This window comes from Sminthopsis crassicaudata, chromosome 3 (genome assembly GCF_048593235.1).
Source record: "Sminthopsis crassicaudata isolate SCR6 chromosome 3, ASM4859323v1, whole genome shotgun sequence".
Lineage (NCBI taxonomy): Eukaryota > Metazoa > Chordata > Mammalia > Dasyuromorphia > Dasyuridae > Sminthopsis > Sminthopsis crassicaudata.
The window spans coordinates 364,972,209-364,995,727 of NC_133619.1; the positions used below are offsets into that span (position 1 = coordinate 364,972,209).

Sequence of the window (23,519 nt, forward strand, 5' to 3'; positions counted from 1 at the left end):
GCATCAGATATGCAGCTCTCAACCAAAACCTTTAAGATACACTGTCGCTCTATATCCTTCTCAGTCCTGTTTTCAGGACATTGCAGGATGTGATCACAGACCATATAGGATATTCAGAAAAACATAAACATGCCACAAGTTTTTGGTTGCCTTTCTTGTAGGTGTACTGTTATCTCTTTCACATTACAACTTTTCCTATTGTAGTTTAGATATATCACTGGTTGGCATAAGAAATTAAATGAGTATATTTTAGAAGTTTTGTGGAAGTTGAAGATAGCACATGAAGGCCACAGATAACACAGGAAAAATTTAGAAACTCAAAAATGCAAAAAAACCCATATGCATTATATTATATAATTTAAATTTAAATAAGAGACTATAAATACCCCATAAAAGAAAAAAAAATTCACATTTCTTTTCAGATATGAAAAGAAAGCCAAAAAATTTTACGCATGGATTTTCCAGATCTCTGTGACATTGTGCCCCTAAATCCTGCAATGTGAAAGGGATAACTTTAATTTTGAAGAAAGCAGAGGGAAAAACCCATTGTAGCCATACCACAACTGGCTTTTTGGAGGCTTACTTGTCTATCACTCCTTCAACTTCCCATACACTGCACAGTGAACAAGTATGATGATGCTTAAAACACCACAAGTTAGATTAAAATGTGCTCTTTCCCTATATCAGATGAAAGTAGAAACCTTATTTCATCTTCAGAATGCCATATCAGCTGGGTTCCTTTGCCCATGAAACTGATGTTAATAATATATAATAGAAGAGTTAGTAATTATATTAGTATATAATGATATTTTAATTTCAAAATAATACTCAATATAAAAACTTAAAGTTATTAAACTCATGTGTGAATCCAATATAAATGAATCCTTCCTTTATTCAGAGAAAGACATTAAAATTTAGGCAAGTATATAGTGTTTTTATACCTTTGAATAAAAAGGGGAGGACAAAAATCTATTGGATCACATGGTATGGACCCCAAATCTAGCTGAGAAATAAACTTTGTTTTTTAACAAAATACATATATCTGAAAAAAGTGCTCATTCTCTTCAATGTTTATTTTTCATATAAAATTACCAGAAATTCTGACCTCATATTGTTCCCAATATCTTTTCACTTCTTCTTGATGTTGTACTTTATATTTATATGTGATGGGATCTTTACCAAGATGCACCTGCCTGTAATGAAGAGCAAAAGAGTATATGCTTAAAAGGAAATTCTTAAATACCATTATTTGAAGCATAATCATATATTAAAATTAAACTTCATATCTATAATCCCCAGCTTAAAAGCCATATAGAAATTACATAGGAGAGACTCCTCAAGAGAAAAAAGAATAGGGGAGATTTCATCAGTCACAAAAGTAAATACAGTAAAAAGTAAGACTGATTGAGGGAAACAGTGGGCTCATCTTGCCTAGAAGAAAGCCTTATACAGCTGATGGATTCTCTAAGAACTGTTTTCTGTTATCTGACAGGTTCCTGCATAAATGCAGTGTTACAGAGAAAAGAACAGGGGAATAAAAGTTTAAATTGAAGCAGATTTTTTGGGTTCAGGATCAAGGTTTTTCTTGACTGTGATGGATATTAAATAGTATAATTGGTTAGAGAAAGGCAGGGTGTCTAAGTAGGAAGAATGCAGCCTGAGAGTCAGGAGTCCTTGGGACTAGTCCTATCTTTGGGATAGCTATGACAAATTAGCTCTGGCCAGGCAACTTAACCTCTCTGAATCTCAGCTGCTTCATCCATATGATTAGGGGGGTTCACCTAGATCAGGGCTTCTTAAACTTTTTTCTCTCACAACCCCAGTTGGCCTGAGAAATTTTTGTGACCCTAGGTATATAGGTATACAAAACAGGTATATAAATCAAACATTTGCTGATAATAAATCATAATTTCACCACTCCTACATTCAGTTACAAGACCCCATATAGAATTGTGAGTGACAGTTTAAAAAGCTGGCCTATACTCCTAAAATTGATACCTATTCCTATAGGTAACCACTTAAGGGGCATTTCTTGTCTAATGACTAATTCTAATTAAAGATGTTCTATTAACTATTCTATTGTTACCTTTAGCTGAATAATTATATCTTTTATTATTAAAATTATATTAAATAATAACATTTATATAGTGTTAGGTACTGTGCTAAACTGCAATTATTATTTCATTTGGTCCTCCTAACAATCCTGGGAAGCAGGTGCTATTGTTATCCCCATTTTACAGAAAGGAAACTTGAGACAGATCAGGTTAAATTATTTGCCTAGGTTAACACAAGTAGTAAATGTCTTAGGCTGGATTAGAGTTCAGATCTTCTTGACCCAACTGGATTCTATCCACTGTCCCATCCTAGTCATAACATCCCCAACTACCCACCTACATAGATATGCTAATCTAGTGAAAAAAGCTTTTCTAACAAATTTTACACACAGTATAACTTAGAACTAACATCTAAATCAGACTGAGAGAACTGCACATCAATGTGTGAAACTCCTCAGTTCACACATTTCTAAATGGACCCTCAATGGGGCTCAAATCCCCATATCAGAATAGGATAAGAAGTGCTTTAAGACAAGGTGGAAGGCAACTGAAGTCCAATGTGGGCCATGGCTATAATGCTTCTGGGGGGAGGGGGTATGCAGGAAGGAAGATGGACCTCAAATCGAGAGGGTTGGTGAGAGAGACATTACTAGCTCATGTTCAGGGAGATTGCCTTACATCACTCAACAAAACCATGCTACCATTTTGGTCATATTTCTTATGAAACCCAATCTGACCACATTGACTTATTCTAAATAAGCTAATTACTCTGAAGTCAAAGGGTAAAAAATGGGGAGAGATATGAGCGAATAATTAAATTTGTGCTGGGGAATTAGCTACTAAAGTCATTACATCTTAGTGTGATTCAGATATGCACATTATCACCTAAAAACAATTCGTGATATGACCAAAATACTTATGATTGACATTTACCACTTAAGATGGTTTTCTGCTTCTTCAACAGCATCCTTTCTGACTTTATGTAAAAACAGAGCTTCTTTCATTGGTCTTGTTTTGGGTAATTCATCATCAGTACGGTGTAAAACTGCAGATGGTATCAAATAATTATTATGCCAGTAATCAAATAAGAATTATTTGCAAAAAGGGAAACACATGTTCATGACAAAACAAAACTGCTAACAACCAAGTTTGTTTGCATACATCAATTGGGCGCTAACCAGTCATTCTTTCACCTTTCTTGGAGAGATTAAATTCTGTGAGATTAACTATGTTACCTTGTCTTAATTCTTTAAGCTTCAATTTTTCCACTTCTTGATTTAAAACACTTGCCACACCAAAAGGACTGGATAAATTTACTGGAAATTTAAAGTCTCTGTATTCAATTTCCTACAAAAGTGGTAAAAAAAAATATTTGTTTCTGTTATTCTTTTTGATAATTAAAAAGGGGCATTTTGGAATATTTGCTATTTTACCTTAATTTCTCGAGGTTTGGCCTCTACAGTTGGTTTTTTCTTTGTCACAGTTATGTGTGTCTTTCCAGGAGGAATTGGAATTTTCTTGGAGAGATTATTTAATTTCTGAAAATCATCTAATCTGTGATTCACAACAATAGATATTACATTACTATAACAATAATCCAAGACTGCTTCTTCCTGACAACCTTCTATACTTTGTACAGTACTAATTTCTACATCATACTGACTAATTTAAAAAATTAAGAAAACATTTCAATCTATTTCCCATTTACTAAAATCAGCACTCTTCATTCTATCCACATATATTAAATCACCCACGTAGGCCTATTTGTGTCTATGTCATTAAATTTAAAAAAGTAAACAAACCAATGCAATCTTGTAGAAAATAGTTTACATATTAAATATCTAGACTGATATTTCGAAAGTTAAAGACATTATATTTTTATCTTAAGAGCTTATATTCTTTCATTTCACCAATAAATGGAAAATACTACCCACAACATTTCTGAGAGAAAATCTTTCAAAAGAGATACCTATAAATGCAGAACAATATTCTGTAACTATAGTACACCTAAGAACACTTGTGGAGCAACCATCATCTAGACATGTCTGAAAAAACTTTATGAATTGTTGGAATAGAGTCTACTCAGAAATGTTAGTCAGAACAAAAATGTGCAAGTACTTTTTAGAGTCAAAAATCTTCTAATAAATCCTATGAAGAAATTTATTATGCACCAGTATATCACTTATGTGTTTCACTGATGCAGAGATGGGGCTATGGAATGATAGCAGCTGGAATAAGGGCATCCTAGAACTTTATTTTTGCAGCCTAGAACTTCTTGAAAGGAGGAAGCTCAGTAAAGTAAGAAGCATAAAAATAACGTTACTAAAATTAGAAAAGACCTAAAAGATTATCTCATGCAGCACTCTCAGATTCTAAAGATGAGGAAACTTAAGTCATAGAGGGGAAATATCAAGGTCACTTAGCTAATAAGTAGCAAAAGTGAAACTTGAACCCAGGTTTTCTGATTTCAAGGTCTTCATATTTTCCTCATAAAACCACTCAAAGATATGTTTTTTCCACAGACCAGGCTAGACTGTTACTAAGTTTTCCAACAGAAGTCTTTTTCCTCAGTGGGGAGCTAGAGCCAGAGATTGTTTTAGATTAGGAAGCTCAGTATCAGCAGTTTCTGGTTTAGGATCCTAACCATTTGGTACTTCATAAATTTCTGTATTTTTTTCATGTTTTCAAGTTTTTCTTTGTAGTTAATCACTTTACTTGTAAAGGATCCATAATTTCATCAAAATGGGTATTCCTTCTATCAACTTGATCAAACTTCTTCATGATTTCCAATTTATGGCCAATCTTGGCCATATTTCCTATAAGCCTCCCACAAAAGAATAAATTGGAGACCCTATTCCTGGTTTTTTAGAATCTCCAGGTTGCTTGTGTATTTGATTATTCCCAACATATGATCAGTTCACCTTGGTTTTTTTTTTGTTGTTGTTGTTGTTTTTGTTTTTTTGTTTTTAGTTTATTTTCAATTTATTTGTAAACTTGATAGTTTTTTATACAACTTCTTCCATATACATCATTATTGGTTGCCAATTAAAACAATTGCCAATTTAAAAAATCAATTTTTATCAAATTTAATGATTTTGAAAAAACAATTCTATTTTGGAGAATTGGTAAGGTATGATGGACTAAGTAGTATATGAAATTGGCCTTGAATGAATAAAGGGAACCTGTTCTCAGCAAGTAGAATAATCTGTACAAAAACAGAGGCAAGAAAGGGAAGGACACATTTTCACACAGTAAGTAGTACAGTTCAGCTTGACTTTAGAACAAATGAAGAAGTATAACATGAAATAAATCCAGAGCGATGGAAAAGAAATTATAGAGGGAATTGCATGCCAGACTAAGGACTATATATTTGAGACTCAGAATGGAAAGTGTGATGTGATCTATGCCTTCCAAAAATTGAATTAATTATTGCATAGAAGAGATTAAAAAGTGAAGAGGGTGGAATGTGGTTCAAGGCAGAAGAAAACTGATGAACTAAAAATAGGTGTTGGCTATAGAAGTAAAAAGGAGGAAACATATGCAAATGATATTGGATATGGTCCAACTGATAGGACTTGACAATTGACTGAATAAGCTAGAGAAAAATAGGGAAAAGTCATGAATAATTCGATAATTGAAAAACTGTTTACAGAAGTCTACTTCATCCAAGTATTCATGCTCAAAATGAATACTTGTCTCTTATCTAAAAGAATATTTAAGGAAATTTGAAGAACACCTTTCTACAAATTATCAGAGAGAATGAAATGATTGTTTAAAAAATAAGAGGAAGGTTCAAACAAAAAGTTTCCAAAAAGGTAGCAGGAATATATAGGACTGTACAATATATAACATTTTAGGGTTTCCCTCCAAAAAAAAGGAGAGATCTTGATTCTTTGAGGAGAGAAGAGCAGTTTGTTCTTCGAGGAATGTTGATATGCATCTGTAGGTAGCATCAAATAAGAAATCATTTGTTCTAGGTCAAAGGAAAGAGACAAGTAGTGTCACTTTGTGACTCCTTGATGAGGGGTACAGAGGAAAGTATTTGTTGACCTAATAATAATTAGAGACATCTACAGACTTTCCTGGGCATGCATTCAAAATATTGTGGACACTCTTCCAAGACTTGTCAGAACTGATGGTTACTACATACTTCTAGTGATTCATGTGGGCACAAATAATATTGGCAAAAAGTTAAGTCAAGTCAACAATAACTTATTATGCCTTCTATGCCAGGCATTGTGCTATGTTCTGGGGATATAAAAAATGACAAGAAAATACCCTGAAAACAGTCTTTTCTCCAGAGAACTCAAATTCTAAAGGGAAAGACTACATGCAAAAATTATGTAAAACTAGGCTCTACAAAGGATGAATTAAAGGTAACTACAGAGGAAAGGCAGTAGTATAAATGGGGATTAGGAAAGACTTTTTGTAATAGAGATATTAGCTGAGACCTGAAAGAAGCCAGAAAGTGAAGAAGGACTGGGAACATATTCTAGGCATGGCATACAGCCAACAAAAAAAGCACAGAGTGAGGAGATGGAGTATCTTTTGTGAGAATAGGAAGGGATCTAGAGTCATTGGATAATAAAGTACATGAAGGGAAAAAATTCTAAGAAATAAAGAATAGGAAATGGTCAGGTAATGAAGGGCTTTAAAAACCAAACATAATTTTATATTTGATATTAAAAATAATCTTGAAAGTATTACTAAGGTTTATTAAATCATTAGTATAAAACTCCAGAAAAAGAAACTAGAGATTTTAAAAGTTCAGGTGTTTTTTTTTTTATCATGTTGTTGAGTGAAAGTAATGATGTCAGAAGAAAAAGACATATTTTGGAATTGAACAATTAGTTCTATTAATATTGTTTCATAGAAAATGATGTTAGAAAATGGGATTTAGACTTCTTAGCTGACGCTTTAAATATAGAAATAACAGTCTCCTAGCTAAGAATGGAGTGTGCCTAAGAAGGGCTAGTGGAGTGCATTTGCCCAATATTAAATATTTCATATGAAGTTAGTACAATCCAAATCACTGAATTTTAGAGTTGGGAGGGATTTCAATGGTAATCTTGTCCAATATGACTAGAAAGAAATTCCCACCATAAAATAAGCATCTTTATTTGAAGATTACCAATGATAGTTATATAGAACTTAGATCAAAAAAAGGAAATAGATGAGTAGTTCAGGAAACATATTAAAACTGTGAAGTAGGAATATGATACTATAGCAATTAGGAATTTCAATCATCCAAACATCTTCTGTAGCTCTAACTGTCAAAAACATCATGGTTAATTTTTTTTCTCAATAGCATTTTATTTTTCTAAATACATGTAAGATAGTTTTCAATATTGATTTTGCAAGATTTTGCATTCCAAATTTTTTTCCCTGCCTCTCTTACCTCCCCCTTTCCCAAAACAGCAAGCAATATGACATGTTATACACATACAATCCTTTTAAGCATATATATATGCATATATATATGTATGTATGTATATGCATATATATATATATATGTATATATATATACATATATATATATATATATATATATATGTGTGGGGGGGGGGTATATAGACATACCAGGAAGTAGAATTGTTCTAGATTACATAAATTTCTAAATAGAGATGGAATACTTTATCTTGCCTTTGTACCAGACCATATGTCATGAAAGGTTTGGAAACATTACCGAAAGTGTTTCAGTGGTCTGGAAACTGACCTGATTTAAATCCCATTAAAAACCTATGGATTTGGATAGAGTCTTGGCCCTGGAATCAATAGAATCTAAGTTCAAATCCAGCCTCAAACACTTGACATTTACTAGATGTGTGATTCTGGGCAAGACATTTAATTCTGGCTGCTTCAGTTTCTTCATCTGAAAAATGATCCAGAGGAAAAAAATTGGCAAACTCCAGTATCTTTGCCAAGAAAACTCCAAATAAGGTCACGAAGAGGAAGACATGACTGAAAAATTGAATAATAACAAGAAAGAAGTGATAAGACGTCTTTAGAATTTATTTAGTAGAAGGATGATGTGTTTTATGTCTTAGAAAGTCACTGGCAGCCAAATGGAGAATGTGTTGGAGTGAGGAGAGACTTGAAGCAAGGAAAATAATTAAAAGGCTATTCCTTCCCCAGGAGAAAGATGATGAAAGTCTGCACGAGAGTGGAGAGTGCATGAGCAACATGAACATACAAGGGAGAAGTTGTGAAGTTAAAAATAAAATGATTCGGCAATGGATATGAGAAGTGAGAATGAGTAGTTGAGGATGATTTCAAGGTTGTAAACCTATGTAACTAGAAAGATGGTAGAGCTCTCAATAATAAGAGGAAAATTTAAAGATAGGAGAATATGAGAAGAAAGGTAGCAAGTTCTCTTTTGGATATATTGAATTTTAAAATTTGAAAAGAAAGGCAATCAGTTTTATTTTGAATATATTGAGTTTTAATTTTTAGCAATATCTGCTTTATAATTTCTAATTTGAGAAGTCCTGCAGTTGGTGATGCAAGTCTGTAGCTCAGAAGAGAGATTAAGACTGAATATACATCTGCAAAAGAATAATAATTGACCCATGAAAAGAGGATATGATTATTAAATGGTAATGTAGAATGAAAAGAGATAAGGGACCAAAATAGACACGTAGTGGATACCCATGGTCAATAACAGATGTGACATGGATAAAGAATTAGCAAAAGAGACTGAGGAATAACAATCAAACAAAAGAATCAGGGAAGAACAAAGATACAAAAGGAGAGAGAACTTTCTAAAAAGACAAAGAATTAAAGAATATGTTTCAAAATCTTGGAGCTTAATGCCAAATCATACAAAAACAAAGTGATTATAGCAAAAAAAATTGCATATACCGTTTTTTAAAAAAAGATACTGTTGTTTACTGCACAATTCAGCAAATTTAATATTTTACTTTGTCCTGAGTAATTTGCATTTGCTTCTATAGGTTGGAAAACTGAAGACTCTGAAAAGGAAATGGAGTAGATGGCATATCGATAAGGGATGACAGAGAGATGGTATCACAGAACAGGAGACACAGGGAGAATCACCAAGCCAAGGTTTGGATCCCTCTCTGCTGCTTTTTAGTTGTGGCACTTGAGGTTTTTAAATGTCCAAATGTGTTAGGCAATATACAAAGCTGAAAGTGATTCTTGATCTCACAAAATACTTTGAACTTTTGATGGGAAACTTGTGACAAGAATATAAAACCATCAATTACATTTCTTTGTATATTTATATTTTGATTTATGTATTTTGTGTTCTCTGTATGCACTGCACATTTTGGGTCAAGATTTGTATAGATCTGAGAGCTGGGAAGGTATCCAGTTCTATATTTAAAAAGAACAGTGATTTATTTCATTTTCCAATTTATTTTAAGGTACTTCTATGACTGGCATTTTCATTACATCATTCATGTCAAAGTCTAAAGAAATTCCATACTGAAAAATAGGAGCAAAGATATACTTTATATAGTACTTGTTTTATCAAATGTCATATAATAAAGTCATTATGATTGCTGCTTATCTGAACATTGTGACACCCTCCAGTAACACTGCTCAACAAATCACCCTTTCATAACATCATTCTCATGGAACTGTTATAGATTAGTAGTCACCGTGATTGCAGTATAGCCTGAATTGGCCTGGCAAGCTCCAAGTAGAAGGCCAATTTACACTAAGGAGATCTATTGAAGAGAGAAGCAGGGGCTGAATGTAAGTCTTCCCAATGAAGGAAATACCAGAAACAATAGAAAAAATAGAGATGCAGAAATTAAAGGAAAAAATAGAGAAAACAATGAACTAGATTCATTTGTATAGAGTTCTGTGGCCCTTGGTAGAATTTCTTGGACTTTTTCCACCTGTGATCCCTTTTCACCAGAAAAATTTTTACATGGACCCATCTTGAGGTGTTTCTAGCCGCATTTGTGTGCATTGAAAAGTATGCATGTTGTATGTTCAGAATTAAGACTGCAGTGAATCTATGCCATGTAACATGGACAATCATTGCCAGAAGAACATTAGATTCATTGCACGTTTGATTTTGAATTAATTTTTGATCCTTGCATTCCAAAATCTTTCCAGAATTTCCAAATCTGGGGTTAAGTGACTTGCCCAGGGTCACACAGCTAGGAAGTGTTAAGTGTCTGAGACCAGATTTGAACTCGGGTCCTCCTGAATTCAAGGCTGGTGCTCTATCCACTGCGTCACCTGGCTGCCCCATTTCCAAATCTTTTAAGAAGATATGCCAAATTTTTCATGAACCCCATTCAGTTGTGTGACTTCATATGGAGACATGGCCCACAATTTATAAGGTATTTTTATGCAGAGATACCCTTGCCTATCTGTGCCTCTGCTAATTCTCAGCACCAAATGCTGGCCTGGACACCGACTGACCTCAGCCACATTGCTTCATTTACCAATCATTAACATTAGATAAAGTATCATACAATATTAACCAGATACATTGTCTTACCTAAAAGGCAAGGTTTGGAGCGACTTAAAAATGAAAGTACTGAAGAGTTCAAATATGAATAAGTTAATGCTATGTTTGTAAAGAGTATTTTATGATTCCCATAATTTCATATAGTTTAGTGCTATCATTCCCTTCTCTCCAAAATAAATAAATAAATAAATAAATAAAAAAAATCAAAGGAATTTGGAGGTTTTAAAAATATTCCAAAAAATTTAAAAACAACTATAACCAACTCCACAATAATAAGTGAGCTTGTACCTCATAGCCAATTGAGGAGATGATGTTGCAGTGAATGTACATACATAAGGCGTAGGGTTGAATTCGGAAACCCACAGCTGCAATTTTAATCGTGCAGTTCCATATCTAAATGGTGCAAATGTAATAGTCAGATTCACTTTCCCATTGGATGGAATTATTCCTAGAGGGAAAAAAATTCAAATTTTATATTGTGTATTTTTCCTTTTTGCCAATTCTAATAAAAGAGGCCCAAATGAATAACATAGTCATAAGGATCACTATCATCAGATTTTAGGAAAAAAGGTAAAATTTTTCATATTTCCATTGATCTTATCAATTGATTGATTGCTATTGAAATGTTTTGGTAATGTCACTCATATAATATGCCTTAGTACTAAAGAATTTAAGATAAATTTTCAGTATTATAATCCCTTATCAGATTATAAAATATAAACATTAGTGCAATAAACAACATGGAAAAAGTAATGATACACATAAGGAAAAGGAGGTTTATCTCAGTATTAAAAACTAATTTTGTTGAGCCTGATTCACTTTTCTGAGAAGCAGAATGATGTTCATGTCAAAGTCATATATCAATCAGCTATATTTCTTTTTATTTATTTATTTATTTACAAAGCATATGCATGGGTAATTTTTCCAACATTGACCCTTGCAAAACCTTTTGTTCCAAATTTTCCCCTCCTTCCCCTCATCCCCTCCTCTACCTGGAATGTAGTTCAATACATGTTAAATATATTGAAATCCATGTAAAATCCAATATATGTATACATATTTATACAGTTATCTTATCGCACAAGAAAAAATCAGATCAAGAAGGAAGGAAAAGAAAAACTGAGAAAGAAAACAAAATGCAAACAAATATCAAACATAGTAAGAATGTGATGTTGTGTTCCAGACTTAGTTCCCAAAGGCCTCTCTCTGGGTATAGCTGGTTCTCTTCATCACTGAACTAATTAATTAGGACAACAATTGTTGAAGAGAATCACGTCCGTCAGAATTGCTCAATGTATAGTCTTGTAATCAACTATATTTCTTTTTCTTGTGCCTATTCATTTTATTTTTATTTATTTATTTTTATTCATTTTTCCAAATTATCCCCTCCCTCCCTCCACTCCCTCCCCCCGATGGCAGGTAATCCCATACATTTTACATGTGTTACAATATAACAGATACAATATATGTGTGTAAATACCATTTTCTTGTTGCACATTAATTACTAGCTTCCGAAGGTATAAGTAACCTGGGTAGATAGACAGTAGTGCTAACAATTTACATTCACTTCCCAGTGTTCCTTCTCTGGGTATAGTTATTTCTATCCATCATTGATCAACTGGAAGTGAGTTGGATCTTCTTTATGTTGAAGATTTCCACTTCCATCAGAATACATCCTCATACAGTATTGTTGTTGAAGTGTATAGTGATCTTCTGGTTCTGCTCATTTCACTCAGCAACAGTTGTAATCAACTATATTTCTTAAGAAAAATATGTGAGATGCTATGGGAGTAAAAAGTTTTCTGTAAACTGATAGTATTTAGGAAATAGCCATGTTTTCTATACATATATACATATATAAATACATGCAAGCATATATGTATGTGTATTTACACATATATAGATAGATATATAAATATCTATCTATCTATATATATATATATATATATAAGAATATATGACTCTCTAGTGCATTCAGGTTACCTTTGAAAGACTTGCATATATATATTCCTTTCATCATACTCCCATTTTTACCATTTTCCTCATGGATAAAGTCCTCCTCCATTTCTCTTAACTCATCTGAATTCTACTCATTTAAGGCTCAATTCTAGCACTTCCTTCATGAAGACTTCTTTGACAAATATTGCCCACAGTTTTTTCTCCCTTCTTTGACCTATGATAGTGCTTACTCTTGGTGTGCTACCTTATATTGTAAATTAACTTTCTGTGTCTACATGTCTTATCCCCATTTAACATCTGATAAGTGTCCCTATATTAACAAGATGCTATGTCCATTGAAGTAAAAAGAAGTCACTATCCTTTTGATCAGGCTGCTCCAACTATATGCTGAAAAACAGCAATGAAGTTATATGTTCAGTTCAGATCAGTTTATATCATGTTAACAATGTGGAACTTATGAAAAATACAAAGACTTTTTTATTTTCACTATCTCTTGTCTTGATGCCCAAAACAGGCCCAGATTCCGGCAGGAATATGTCTATATTTATACAAATATTTCTATTATTTAATAGCTAGATGAGTTTAAGTTAATGGTATTATTTTAATACATTCGATTCAGAAAAAAAAAGATGAAGGCTGACAAATAGAACTGGGTTTATTTTGTGCCATACATATCAAGGTTGAGAGCACATATACACAAAGGCATATATATATATATGTGTATATATATATATATATATATATATATATATATATATATATATATATATATATATATATATATATATATGTGTATATATATATACATACATATATATATGAAAACTTAGTTTCATATTTCTGATCCCCAGAAATCTTCCATTTTAGTATGTGAATGCCACTAAAAGATAGATTTCTAGGAAATATTACTTCACAGATCAATTATTCAATCAATATGCAGATATGCAGTTTTTAAATGTTTTCTGAATCAAGCATTGTACTATATATTGGGAATACAAAGGTAAAAATGAAACTGTTCTCAAAATGTTTACATTCTGTTGGGGGAATGAGGAGAACATATGCACATACAAATATGCTTATACAAAGATATATATATAGATATAGATATATATATATATAGATATATATATAATAACCAAGGGGCAATTGAAAGTGTGGGCAGCCAGAAATTGGAAACTGAGTGGATGCCCATCAATTGGAGAATGGCTGTATAAACTGTGGTATATGAATATTATGGAATATTATTGTTCTTTAAGAAATCACCAACAGGATGATTTCAGAAAGACCTGGAGAGACTTACATAACATGATGCTGAGTGAAATGAGCAGGACCAGGAGATCATTGTATACTTCAACAACAATACTATATGATGATCAATTCTGATGGATGTGGCCCTCTTCAACAATGAGATGAACCAAATCAGTTCCAATAGAGCATTAATGAACTGAAGCAGCTACGCCCAGCGAAAGAACTCTGGGAGATGACTATGAACCACTACATAGAATTCCCAATCCCTCTATTTTTGTTCTCCTGCATTTCTGATTTCCTTCACAGGCTAATCGTACATTATTTTAAAGTCCAATTCTTTTTGTACAGCAAAATAACTGTTTGGACATGTATACATATACTGTATTTAAATTTACTCAAACATATTTAGCATGTATTGATCAACCTGCCATCTGGGGAAGGGGTGGGGCGAAGGAGGGGAAAAGTTGGAACAAAAGATTTTGCAATTGTCAATGCTGAAAAATTATCTATGCATATATCTTGTAAATAAAAAACTATAATAAAAAAAAGTGTGGGTAGCATTAACTATTGTTCTAGGCTCCCAGGTTTAAAATCTCAACATATCCTCAACTTCTCTGTCTGTATCTCCCCTGTCTCTGTTTCTCTCTCTCTCTCTCTCTCTCTCTCTCTCTCTCTCTCTCTCTCTCTCTCTCTCTCACACACACACACACATACACACACACACACACACACACACACACACACACATACACCACATATACAATTATTTGCCAAATCTTGCTAATTCTATCTTCACTACCTGCTGTAAATGCACTTGATACTGCTATCTTCCTTTTGGAAAATTCATGTATGGCTTTCAATTTTCTTGAGACTGGATTTTTAAAATTCTCTCTTTTTATGTTCTAATAATCTAAGGATCACTTTTGGAAATATATATCCATTTCATTTGTCTTTGCTGACGTATAATTAGACAAAATGGTTTCTAATAATTTTTCCTGAATTTTTTGTAGATTACCTTTTTCATTTTTAATACTTGGTAATTTGGTTTTCTTTTATTATCAGTTTAGCTAATAACTTTATCAATTTTGCTAAGTTTTTTTTAAAAGCTCCTAGTTTTATTTATCATTCCTTTTTTGTTTTAAATTCTGCTTGTCCTTTAGTTGTTTTTTTTTTTAGAATGTCTATTTTTGTGTTTAGTTTTTTTTTTTTTTTCTTTTTTACTTGTTGCTTCTCTAGTTTTAAGTTGTATGTGCGATTCCTTGATCTGATCTTTGTTTTGTTAATGAAAATGTTCAGTTATATGCACTTTTTCCCCTAAGGAAAATATTGCTTTGTTTGTATCTCAAATGTTTGAGGATAATATCTGTTTTTTTTTTTTTTGTTTTTTTTTTTGCTGAGGCAATTTGGGTTAAATGACTTACTCAGGGTCACACAGCTAGGAAGTGTTAAGTGTCTGAGATCACATTTGAACTCGGGTCCTCCTGACTTCAGAGCTGGTGCTCTATTCACTGAACCACCTAGCTGTCCCTTGTCATTTTCTTTAATGAAGTAATCTATTATTCCTATCAATGTTCTTTGTTCCACTAATTCTTTAGCATGTTATTATTTAATTTCCATTTAAGTTAGAATTTCTTCTCCAGAAGCCTTTTTATTATATAATTTAATTTCCATTGTTATCATTAAAGGATGTGTTTAATATTTCTGTTTTATGTTTGCTTATGAGACCTTTATACTTTAGCACTTAGTAAATTCTTGTTAAGGTGCCAAAGTAGCAACCACAGCCTTGTTCCAAGGGATATGTGATCATGAACTATTGTAGGGCTTGCTAAAATACTACTATACTATCATTATCATACTTCATCATTGTGTTCTCCCCTTCTACTGTGCAAGATCCCAGTCATCCTTTTTCTGAGCTAGTCATCAATCCCTCTAGGAAATTATGACTTAATCATGACCTCAGAATCCAGAGTTGGAGTTATGAAGATGCCATTTAGAAAATTTATTCCACAAATCATTTTGTAGCTCTAGAAGGTATTCCTTACAGGCTTAAACTCCAGCAAAGTGATTCTCAAGGGATTAGCAGGAATTTCATTATATTTTCTTTGCTAGAGAATCTATCCTTCTTCCCAAATTCTTTATTTTTGTTGAGGGAAATATCCTTCTTTTAATTTCCCAAGATTCAATGTCCTTGTCATCTACAGCTCTTAAATCTCCCTCATCTAACATATCCAATGAGTTGTAAAATCTTGTTATTTCTATCTCCACATTTCTGGCATCTGTACCCGTCTCTCTCTTCACTACTGTATTTCAGGGCCTCATATCCTTTATCTCATTATTGCCAATAATCTCCTAAGTAATATCTCTTCTTCCTCCTTGTCTGCCAAAGTTATTTTTCTAAAGTGTGAGTCTGAGATGTCACTCGAACTCTAATTACTACCGATTACCTTAAATATCAAGTATTTCATCCTAATTCATCATTTTTATTTTCTGTTTTGTGTAATTTAAAAATTATGTCCATATAATTTATAATTAAGTAAATATACATATATTGGGGATATATGCTCAAAAATGTTTATAAATAGAAGTGTGTGATCAAAAAAGTTTGAAGACAACTGACCTAGATAAAACACCTACAATTTACAGTTTGCATAAAATATCAAGACTGTGGCAAAAAGTCTTACAGCACAGATGGTCTGTTGGCATGAGCCATAATGCAATAGCTGCTGGAATAGCAAGCCAAAATAATACTATAAAATCTCATTGGAAAGAGAATTTTAAGCAGTTAAGATAGACACTGACTTCCTGAAGCAGTAGCAACAGAATTTAAACAGGAATGAAAAGATAAAAAATGAGCAACAGAAAGCAATGCTATCTTCGGAAGTCCTAGGAGGAATGTCTAACCAGGGAAGAAAGCATCCAGGTAATCAAAATGGAATTCAGGGAATTTTGCAGAAATCCAACTATCTATTGTAACACTAGCAGAGTTGTCTTTTCTAATTTGTTCAACTCCATTGGTATTTAGCATAGTTTTCTATACTTTGTAAAGAGTACTGGATTAGCATTGGAGATAGGAACCTCTAAATTATGAGACTTTTGCTTATCTTTCCTTTTTTGTATTTAAATTTAAAACAGCATGAAAATTAAAGTGATTAAGAATATATGTATACATTTTGTAAATGTAAAAATGTATACATTTATATGTATGCACATATGTATATATATATATATGTTTTATTACACATTATTGTATTACACATTATTATTTGTATTACACATTATTATTTGTATTACACATTAAAAATACATTTAACAAATTTAAATATATATTAAATATGTGCATATAGGTACATTAATAGAATTATACAGTTAATATTATAGTGACCAGACTAAGAAATCGATATTTGTTATAAATTTTAAAATTCTAAGTAGGCAAAAAGTCAGATTCTAAAAATCTCTATTTCGAAGTTTTAAGACAAAAAAATCCAGTGTTTTTAGGGAAAAGAAGACAGAACAATGAAAGGTACATAATAAAATCAATTAGAACATCATGACAAAGACAAAACCTATTGCCTCAAGGTTCTTTCCTACTTTGATTTAATTAAGGGGAAGAATATCTTAAATTTAAAACACTAGTGCTCTAATAGCAGCAGGAACCCAAACAACCAAAAAAACTACTGAGCTAAAATGCTTCATTTATAATGCATTTTAACTGTATTGTTGCCTGCCTCATTTATGCCTCAGGGAAGCATCATATCTTTTTTAATGTAGTATACACAGTTGGCATTCAACTATGATCAATATTATATTTGCTGGCACAGACCGTTCAATTTATGAACAGATTGGGTTTTAAAGAGTTCTTTTGCAAGGCATTTGTTTGGAATTTGACATATTTTCTCATAAAAAGCAATGTTATACACTATATTTAATTTCCCAGACTAGCTCATATAATCCTGATGTAGTTCAATTATATAACAGAATTGCCTTAAGTCTTGGGGCAAGGAAGGCAATGGAAAAGATAAAGGAAAATTTTTATCTCTTTTCCTGCATAGTAGAAAGTTTATTTTTGATATCTCTCTATTGCTCCTTCTTCATCTCTTTCTCACCTCTTAGTTCCTTCTCCATGCTCTAATAACATCATGCTCCTCCAAACTCTCCACTGTAAAAAACTACATGAAAGTGCTTTTTTCTTATCTAGAAAGTATCCCATCTTCCAAAGTAGATGGGATGATCAAGGGTAGCCTGATCAATCAACAAAATTATAGAATATAACCTTTTTTTCTGAACCCCAAATTATCTTCTAATAGAAAGTATGGATATACCATTTGAAATCATGTTTGGGGGTTTATGTCCCTTTGATGGGTATGGCCATTTTTACTGACTACATATTGAGAAGACTAATAGTACCTCAATGAAAATGTCGACTTCTGTTTGATTTCTAAAGCCCTTCACAACCTGGTTCCAGATATCTTTTCCAGGCACATTATTTCTTCCTCATTTTCTAGCCAACTGACCCACTTTCTGTTCTTCTCATGTCAGTGCCTGGAATGTTGTCTGCCTTTGAGAATTCCTCTCTCAGCACCAGAGCCTTCTATAGGAAGTCCATCTTGATCCTACTTGCTATGGCCCTCTTCCTGGCAATAGCCTGATATGTATTTTGTATTTAATTTCACATTCATATATTGTTGACTCTAATAGAATATAATCTCCATGAGGGTGGGAACTTTTCCTTTTCAGCTTCTATATTCCCAATGCACAATGCCTAGTGTACAGTAGGTACTTACTTAAATGAATAAGCCAATGAATCTCTTTTGATATGGGGAATATCTTTGGCCTGGATAATATCCTTATAGTACCCAAGGAAACTTATATGCCCCCATGGCAGCCAGGGAGCAGGCCAGAGAGATGATAGCAGCCAAGGGCAGTGGTGGAATGCCAAGGTAGTCAGCTATCAGATAGCACCAAGTTTTTGAACCAAGCCTCCCAAAGTGAAGAACAGCCACATAGCAGTGTTTGAAGACAATTACATTGAGCAGAAGAAATGTGAGTTGCTTTGATTATTCATGGGTTCCTTTGAGTCTTATGAATTAGTTTTTGTATTTTCTGTGGATCTACATAAAGGCTACCATATACATTATGTGTGTATGTGTGTGTGTGTATATATGTACACACACACACATATATATATATGTATATGTGTGTATGTGTATACACATACTATATGTATATATGTATGTATAATATATACACATACATACACACACATATGTATAAATTTGAGTATTTAATTAGAACAGAAAGTTCTTTTATTCAGTGAATGGAAACATAGGCATGAACTATGTTCTGGTGCTCTTAGGGAAAAACCTTTGTTGAATGTCCCCAACTGCTAGCCCTTGTATATATTTGCATATATATATGTATACCTATGTATGTGTGTATATGTGTGTGTGTGTATATATATATATGTATATACATACATATATATGTATGTATATATATTGCCTTGCCCAATGGAATGTAGATTTCTGTTAGTTGTAACTCATTCATAACCATTAGTAGCATTTAGATTTAGTATGTAATTTTCTTGGAAGGCAGAACGTTCCTCATAATTGAAGATCTTCAAAAGAATATTCAGTTGTCAGGGATAATGTAGACAGAATTCATGTTTTGGGTGGAGATTGGGTTAGATGCTCTGTCCAAATCTATAATTTGTGTTTCCACAGGTAAGAGTGCTGGACTTGGAGTTGAGCCTGAGTTTGAATCCTGATTCTGCCATTTACTCCTTATGTGATGCTGGCAAATCACTTCATCTCTGCTCTTCAGTTTCTCATCTATAGCAAAGAAGGGGTTGGACCACATGGCTGCAAAGGTCCTTTCTTTCTCTAGCTGTACGATCCTATGTCTTTCTATAAAAAATGTGCATATCAAATTAGCAAAGTAAAAGGTAAATATCCATTCACTAGAACTATGTAACAAATGTTTGAAAGGCAACTGGTATTGCAACTCTCTGACACAAACTGGTGATCTTTAGCTACCAATTAACTCCTCAGTGCCCTAAACCAGAAGCCTCCAACACAAGATAAGGGATAATCCTGGAGCGTGACCCTGACCACATAAGAAATAGTTAACAAAACACATAAAAACGTAGCAGAATGTAGGTAGTTTTCTAAGTCAATATGTCACTAGCATTTAATACCAGAGCCCTAGGCAACACTTAAAATTGTACACCATAGAACCCTGGCTGATCTGAGAGAGGGGGTTTTCCTCATGGATGGTGGTTTTCTAAATTGATGAATTTCTCCATCTTTTCCCACCCCCAATTCCCCAATACCTCAAAGAAAAATGTTTATTCCATAATTAGTACTTTAGAAACTTCTCTTTTAGAAATTCCTTCAATATCAGTTTATGAGATACATGAGAAAAACAGTATCTATCTTATGATAGCATACTTTTCTGTTCATAATTATCATTGCTCAACTTGGTTATATAATTTTATTCAAAAGATTTGGTTCCAAGTGAATTTTTACTGTTTCTAAAGATAAAATCCGTTCCTCTCTCTGCCCCCAGGGATAAAGATTTTCTGCCATTAGAAATATTCTAAAAGACATAAAGTTAATTTCCAGTGAGGAATGCCAATGCAATTCCAGTGGCAAGCAACATTGTTCGAACAAGTGTTTAGCTTTCACTTTGATGTAGATGTAATTCCCTTTTGTTTCTAAATATTAGGGTTTTTTTTTTTAATTATAGGCTTCTGGTAAAGGAAAACTCTCTAGGAAGGGAAAGAGGAAGAAATGTATTGAATGTAAAACCAAAAGAAATTCAAAAAACAAAAAATATTAAAATATTAATCACTTTGCTCTATAGTTACACTTTGTATGTTAAGCAAGGTCTGTGAATTAATACCAAAATTCAGTTTGCAGATTATCTCTATCCTATTCTAAAATAAGTGTAAAACTTGATAAACTATCCTTATAGTTAGAAATGCTTTATTGACATACTGAATACCTTTATTGACAGTCAATTTGTTCCATTTTTCTATATTTCAAATGTTACAGTAGCTGAAGATCATAAAATTTCCTGCCCCGTGTTTATAATGGGATGGAAAACAAAGACTGGTTGCTGTAACTAATAAAGAATAGTTTGGATCAAATTCTCAGGGTGGTTATCAGATTACTAGACTATTATCTATGTACATATCAGAGCCTAGAATAAATGTAAAACATCTGTTTGCTTCCAATTCACATTTGTTGAACACAATACTTGCTTGCAGTGAGAAATGAAAGCTGTAAACAAATAGAAAACTTTATACAAAAAATAATACTCTGTTAGAGGATCTAATGGACCACTGTGATTTGTCAATCACAAATGTCTTCAGAAGCTATGATATAAATATAACTCAGAATAAAAATGTTTGTTTTCTAATTTTCTTAAGTGTATGGACTCTAGTTGTTTGAGTATTGTTAGGACAAAATGCTCCTCAAATAAACTAAATGGATAAACAAATTGTAGCATATAAATTTAGTGCTGTAAGAAATATTATTATGCTATAAGAAATAATAAATGTGACAAATTAAATGCTTAATATACATAATTTCTGGGTTATTAATAATCAATTTTATTATGTTGATAAAATAATTGATAGGATGATGGTCATTTGACTTTCATAAACTAAAGATGAAATCATGGAGGCTGTTCAACACAAATACTTTTGAAAGAGTGGGTGTTCCCAATAGGCAGAAATCTACTAACAATTAATAAAGAAGAATATTATAATGAGAGGTGGGCTTATTCTCATGAGGGGTTGGGGACCAGTGACCACAATTGTGTTACTTTTAGACAAAGAGACCATTACTACATTAAAATCACTCCCTTTGGAAATCTAGCGAACCACCTCCACCCAAGCCAAGGTCCCAGGAGAATGTTAACCAAATCTAATCTATCAGCAATGTCCTTCACAAGGACTAGTCTTTTGAATGAGGAAATAGAGAAAAAACCCTGGATCCCCAATTATGAATTGGTTATTAATATGAGAGAAATAAATCATTTCTTTTGTTAATATAAAGAATTCAGAGAAGCACAAGAAAACTAACAAACTAAAACAGAACATAGTAATCCAAACCAGGAAAACAAGGTAAAAAATGTCAATGATGTAAATAGAAAGGAAAAAATAATTCACACTGGATACTGTGTAACTATAACACCAAAAGCTTAGATGTGAAAATGAGATGAGGAAATGCTTCTCTCTCTTTTGCAAAGGTGAAGGCCTTTGGATATGGAATATTGTCTATGTCATCAGACCTGGTTACTGTGTTGAATAGTTTTGCTGAACATTTTTTTAAAACCTTTCTTTTTCAGTTCTTTGTTACAAGTGAGGGGTTGATGGGTAGAGGAGGGAAAGGGATATATTTAGAAGTAAAAGTGATGTAAAAACAAGTGCGCAATAAATCGGGAGAAAACATATAATGCTCCTCTTTTAAGTTTTCTATATTTTACACAAATACCCATGTGAAGCAGGAGATAAAGATTCTAAAATCTTCATTGTGATTCTGTGAGGCTAGATATAAAATCTTCTCTGTTTTATTTGAAATAGAAAAAGTCAGTTAAAATGAGGCCAAATGCCATATGCCAGAATTGGAATTTGAATGATTAATTTATGACTTTAACATAAATTCAGAACAAATTTACACAGATATTATTATTTATAACTTGCTAAAATAATAATGATTTTTGGAGGAAGTGATAATGATTACTCAAGATCTCTATTAATATTTATCATCAAAATGCTGCTATATTCAAATAGTGATTATCATCCTCCTCCTTTTTTCAACGTTAGAGTGACATTCGGAATCCTAGGTTTAACCTTGGCATTCTGAGGTAATGTGGTTCTTTCATTTTATAGTCATAATTCATGTATTCTAATTCATTATTAAATTCTAACTCATAACTTACCTGATGTTGGATGAACAATAAAGGATTCATCAGATTGAAGCACAATGACATGAAACTCAAAATCTATTGGGCAGCTACATTGTAGAGGAATAACATAATCCTCACTGAAAAACAAGGGAAGAAAAAATAAAAACAAACCAACTACTGTTAAGCTTTTAATTAACAAAACAGCTCTTTCCCAAGAAAATGAAAAACTAAAATTTGCTACATGTAGGGTTAAATTCATAAATTTGTCCTTTTTTTTTTTTTCCTTAGAACTTCTCACTCCTATGAGAAAAATCAATTAAATAAGCTAACAGTTTGAATTCAAACCCAACTTTTCTGATTGGCAAATCCAAATTTAGTGCTCTTTTTATTATATTAATGCCTTTTATCTTTAAATATTATCAAGTGACTCAGAAATATTTAAGAAATAGTTAACAAATCTAACCATTGAACAAATCTAAAAGAAAATGAAGCATTTAAACTGTTACAATAAAGGAATAACTCTTTACCACTACACACCTCTCAGGTTGGCTAAGATGACAGGAAAAGATAATGATAAAAGTTGGAGGGAATGTGGGAGAACTAGGACACTAATGCATTGGTGGTGAAGTTGTGAATGTATCCATCCATTCTGGAGAGCAATCTGGAACTATGCCCAAAAGGCTATCAAACTATGCATGCCCTTTTATGTAGCAGTATGTCTACTGGGGCCTGTATCCCAAAGAGATCATAAAAAAGGAAAAAGCTCTCACTTTGTGAAAATATTTGTGGCAGCCCTTTTTGTAGTGGCAAGGAACTAGAAACTAAGTAGATGCCCATCAGTTGGAGAATGGCTGAATAAGTTATGATATATGAATGTTATGGAATATTATTGTTCT

The 23,519-nt window shown here is 32.7% G+C and overlaps 1 protein-coding gene across 2 annotated transcripts in view; it reads right to left on the reverse strand.

The window, feature by feature from the left end:
• CFAP221 (cilia and flagella associated protein 221) overlaps nt 1-23,519 on the reverse strand; it is a 96,905-nt gene that overhangs the window by 40,734 nt on the left and 32,652 nt on the right. The window contains exons 7-12 of one of the 2 annotated variants that reach the window (XM_074301820.1): nt 22,657-22,760; nt 10,792-10,951; nt 3,488-3,608; nt 3,290-3,401; nt 2,988-3,099; nt 1,106-1,193 (exon numbers count right to left, since the gene is read on the reverse strand). In XM_074301820.1, coding sequence (XP_074157921.1) covers nt 1,106-1,193; nt 2,988-3,099; nt 3,290-3,401; nt 3,488-3,608; nt 10,792-10,951; nt 22,657-22,760 — 697 coding nt within the window. Of the gene's footprint in view, nt 1-1,092; nt 1,194-2,987; nt 3,100-3,289; nt 3,402-3,487; nt 3,609-10,791; nt 10,952-22,656; nt 22,761-23,519 lie in introns of both variants that reach the window. The other variant, XM_074301819.1, reaches the window with a different exon arrangement.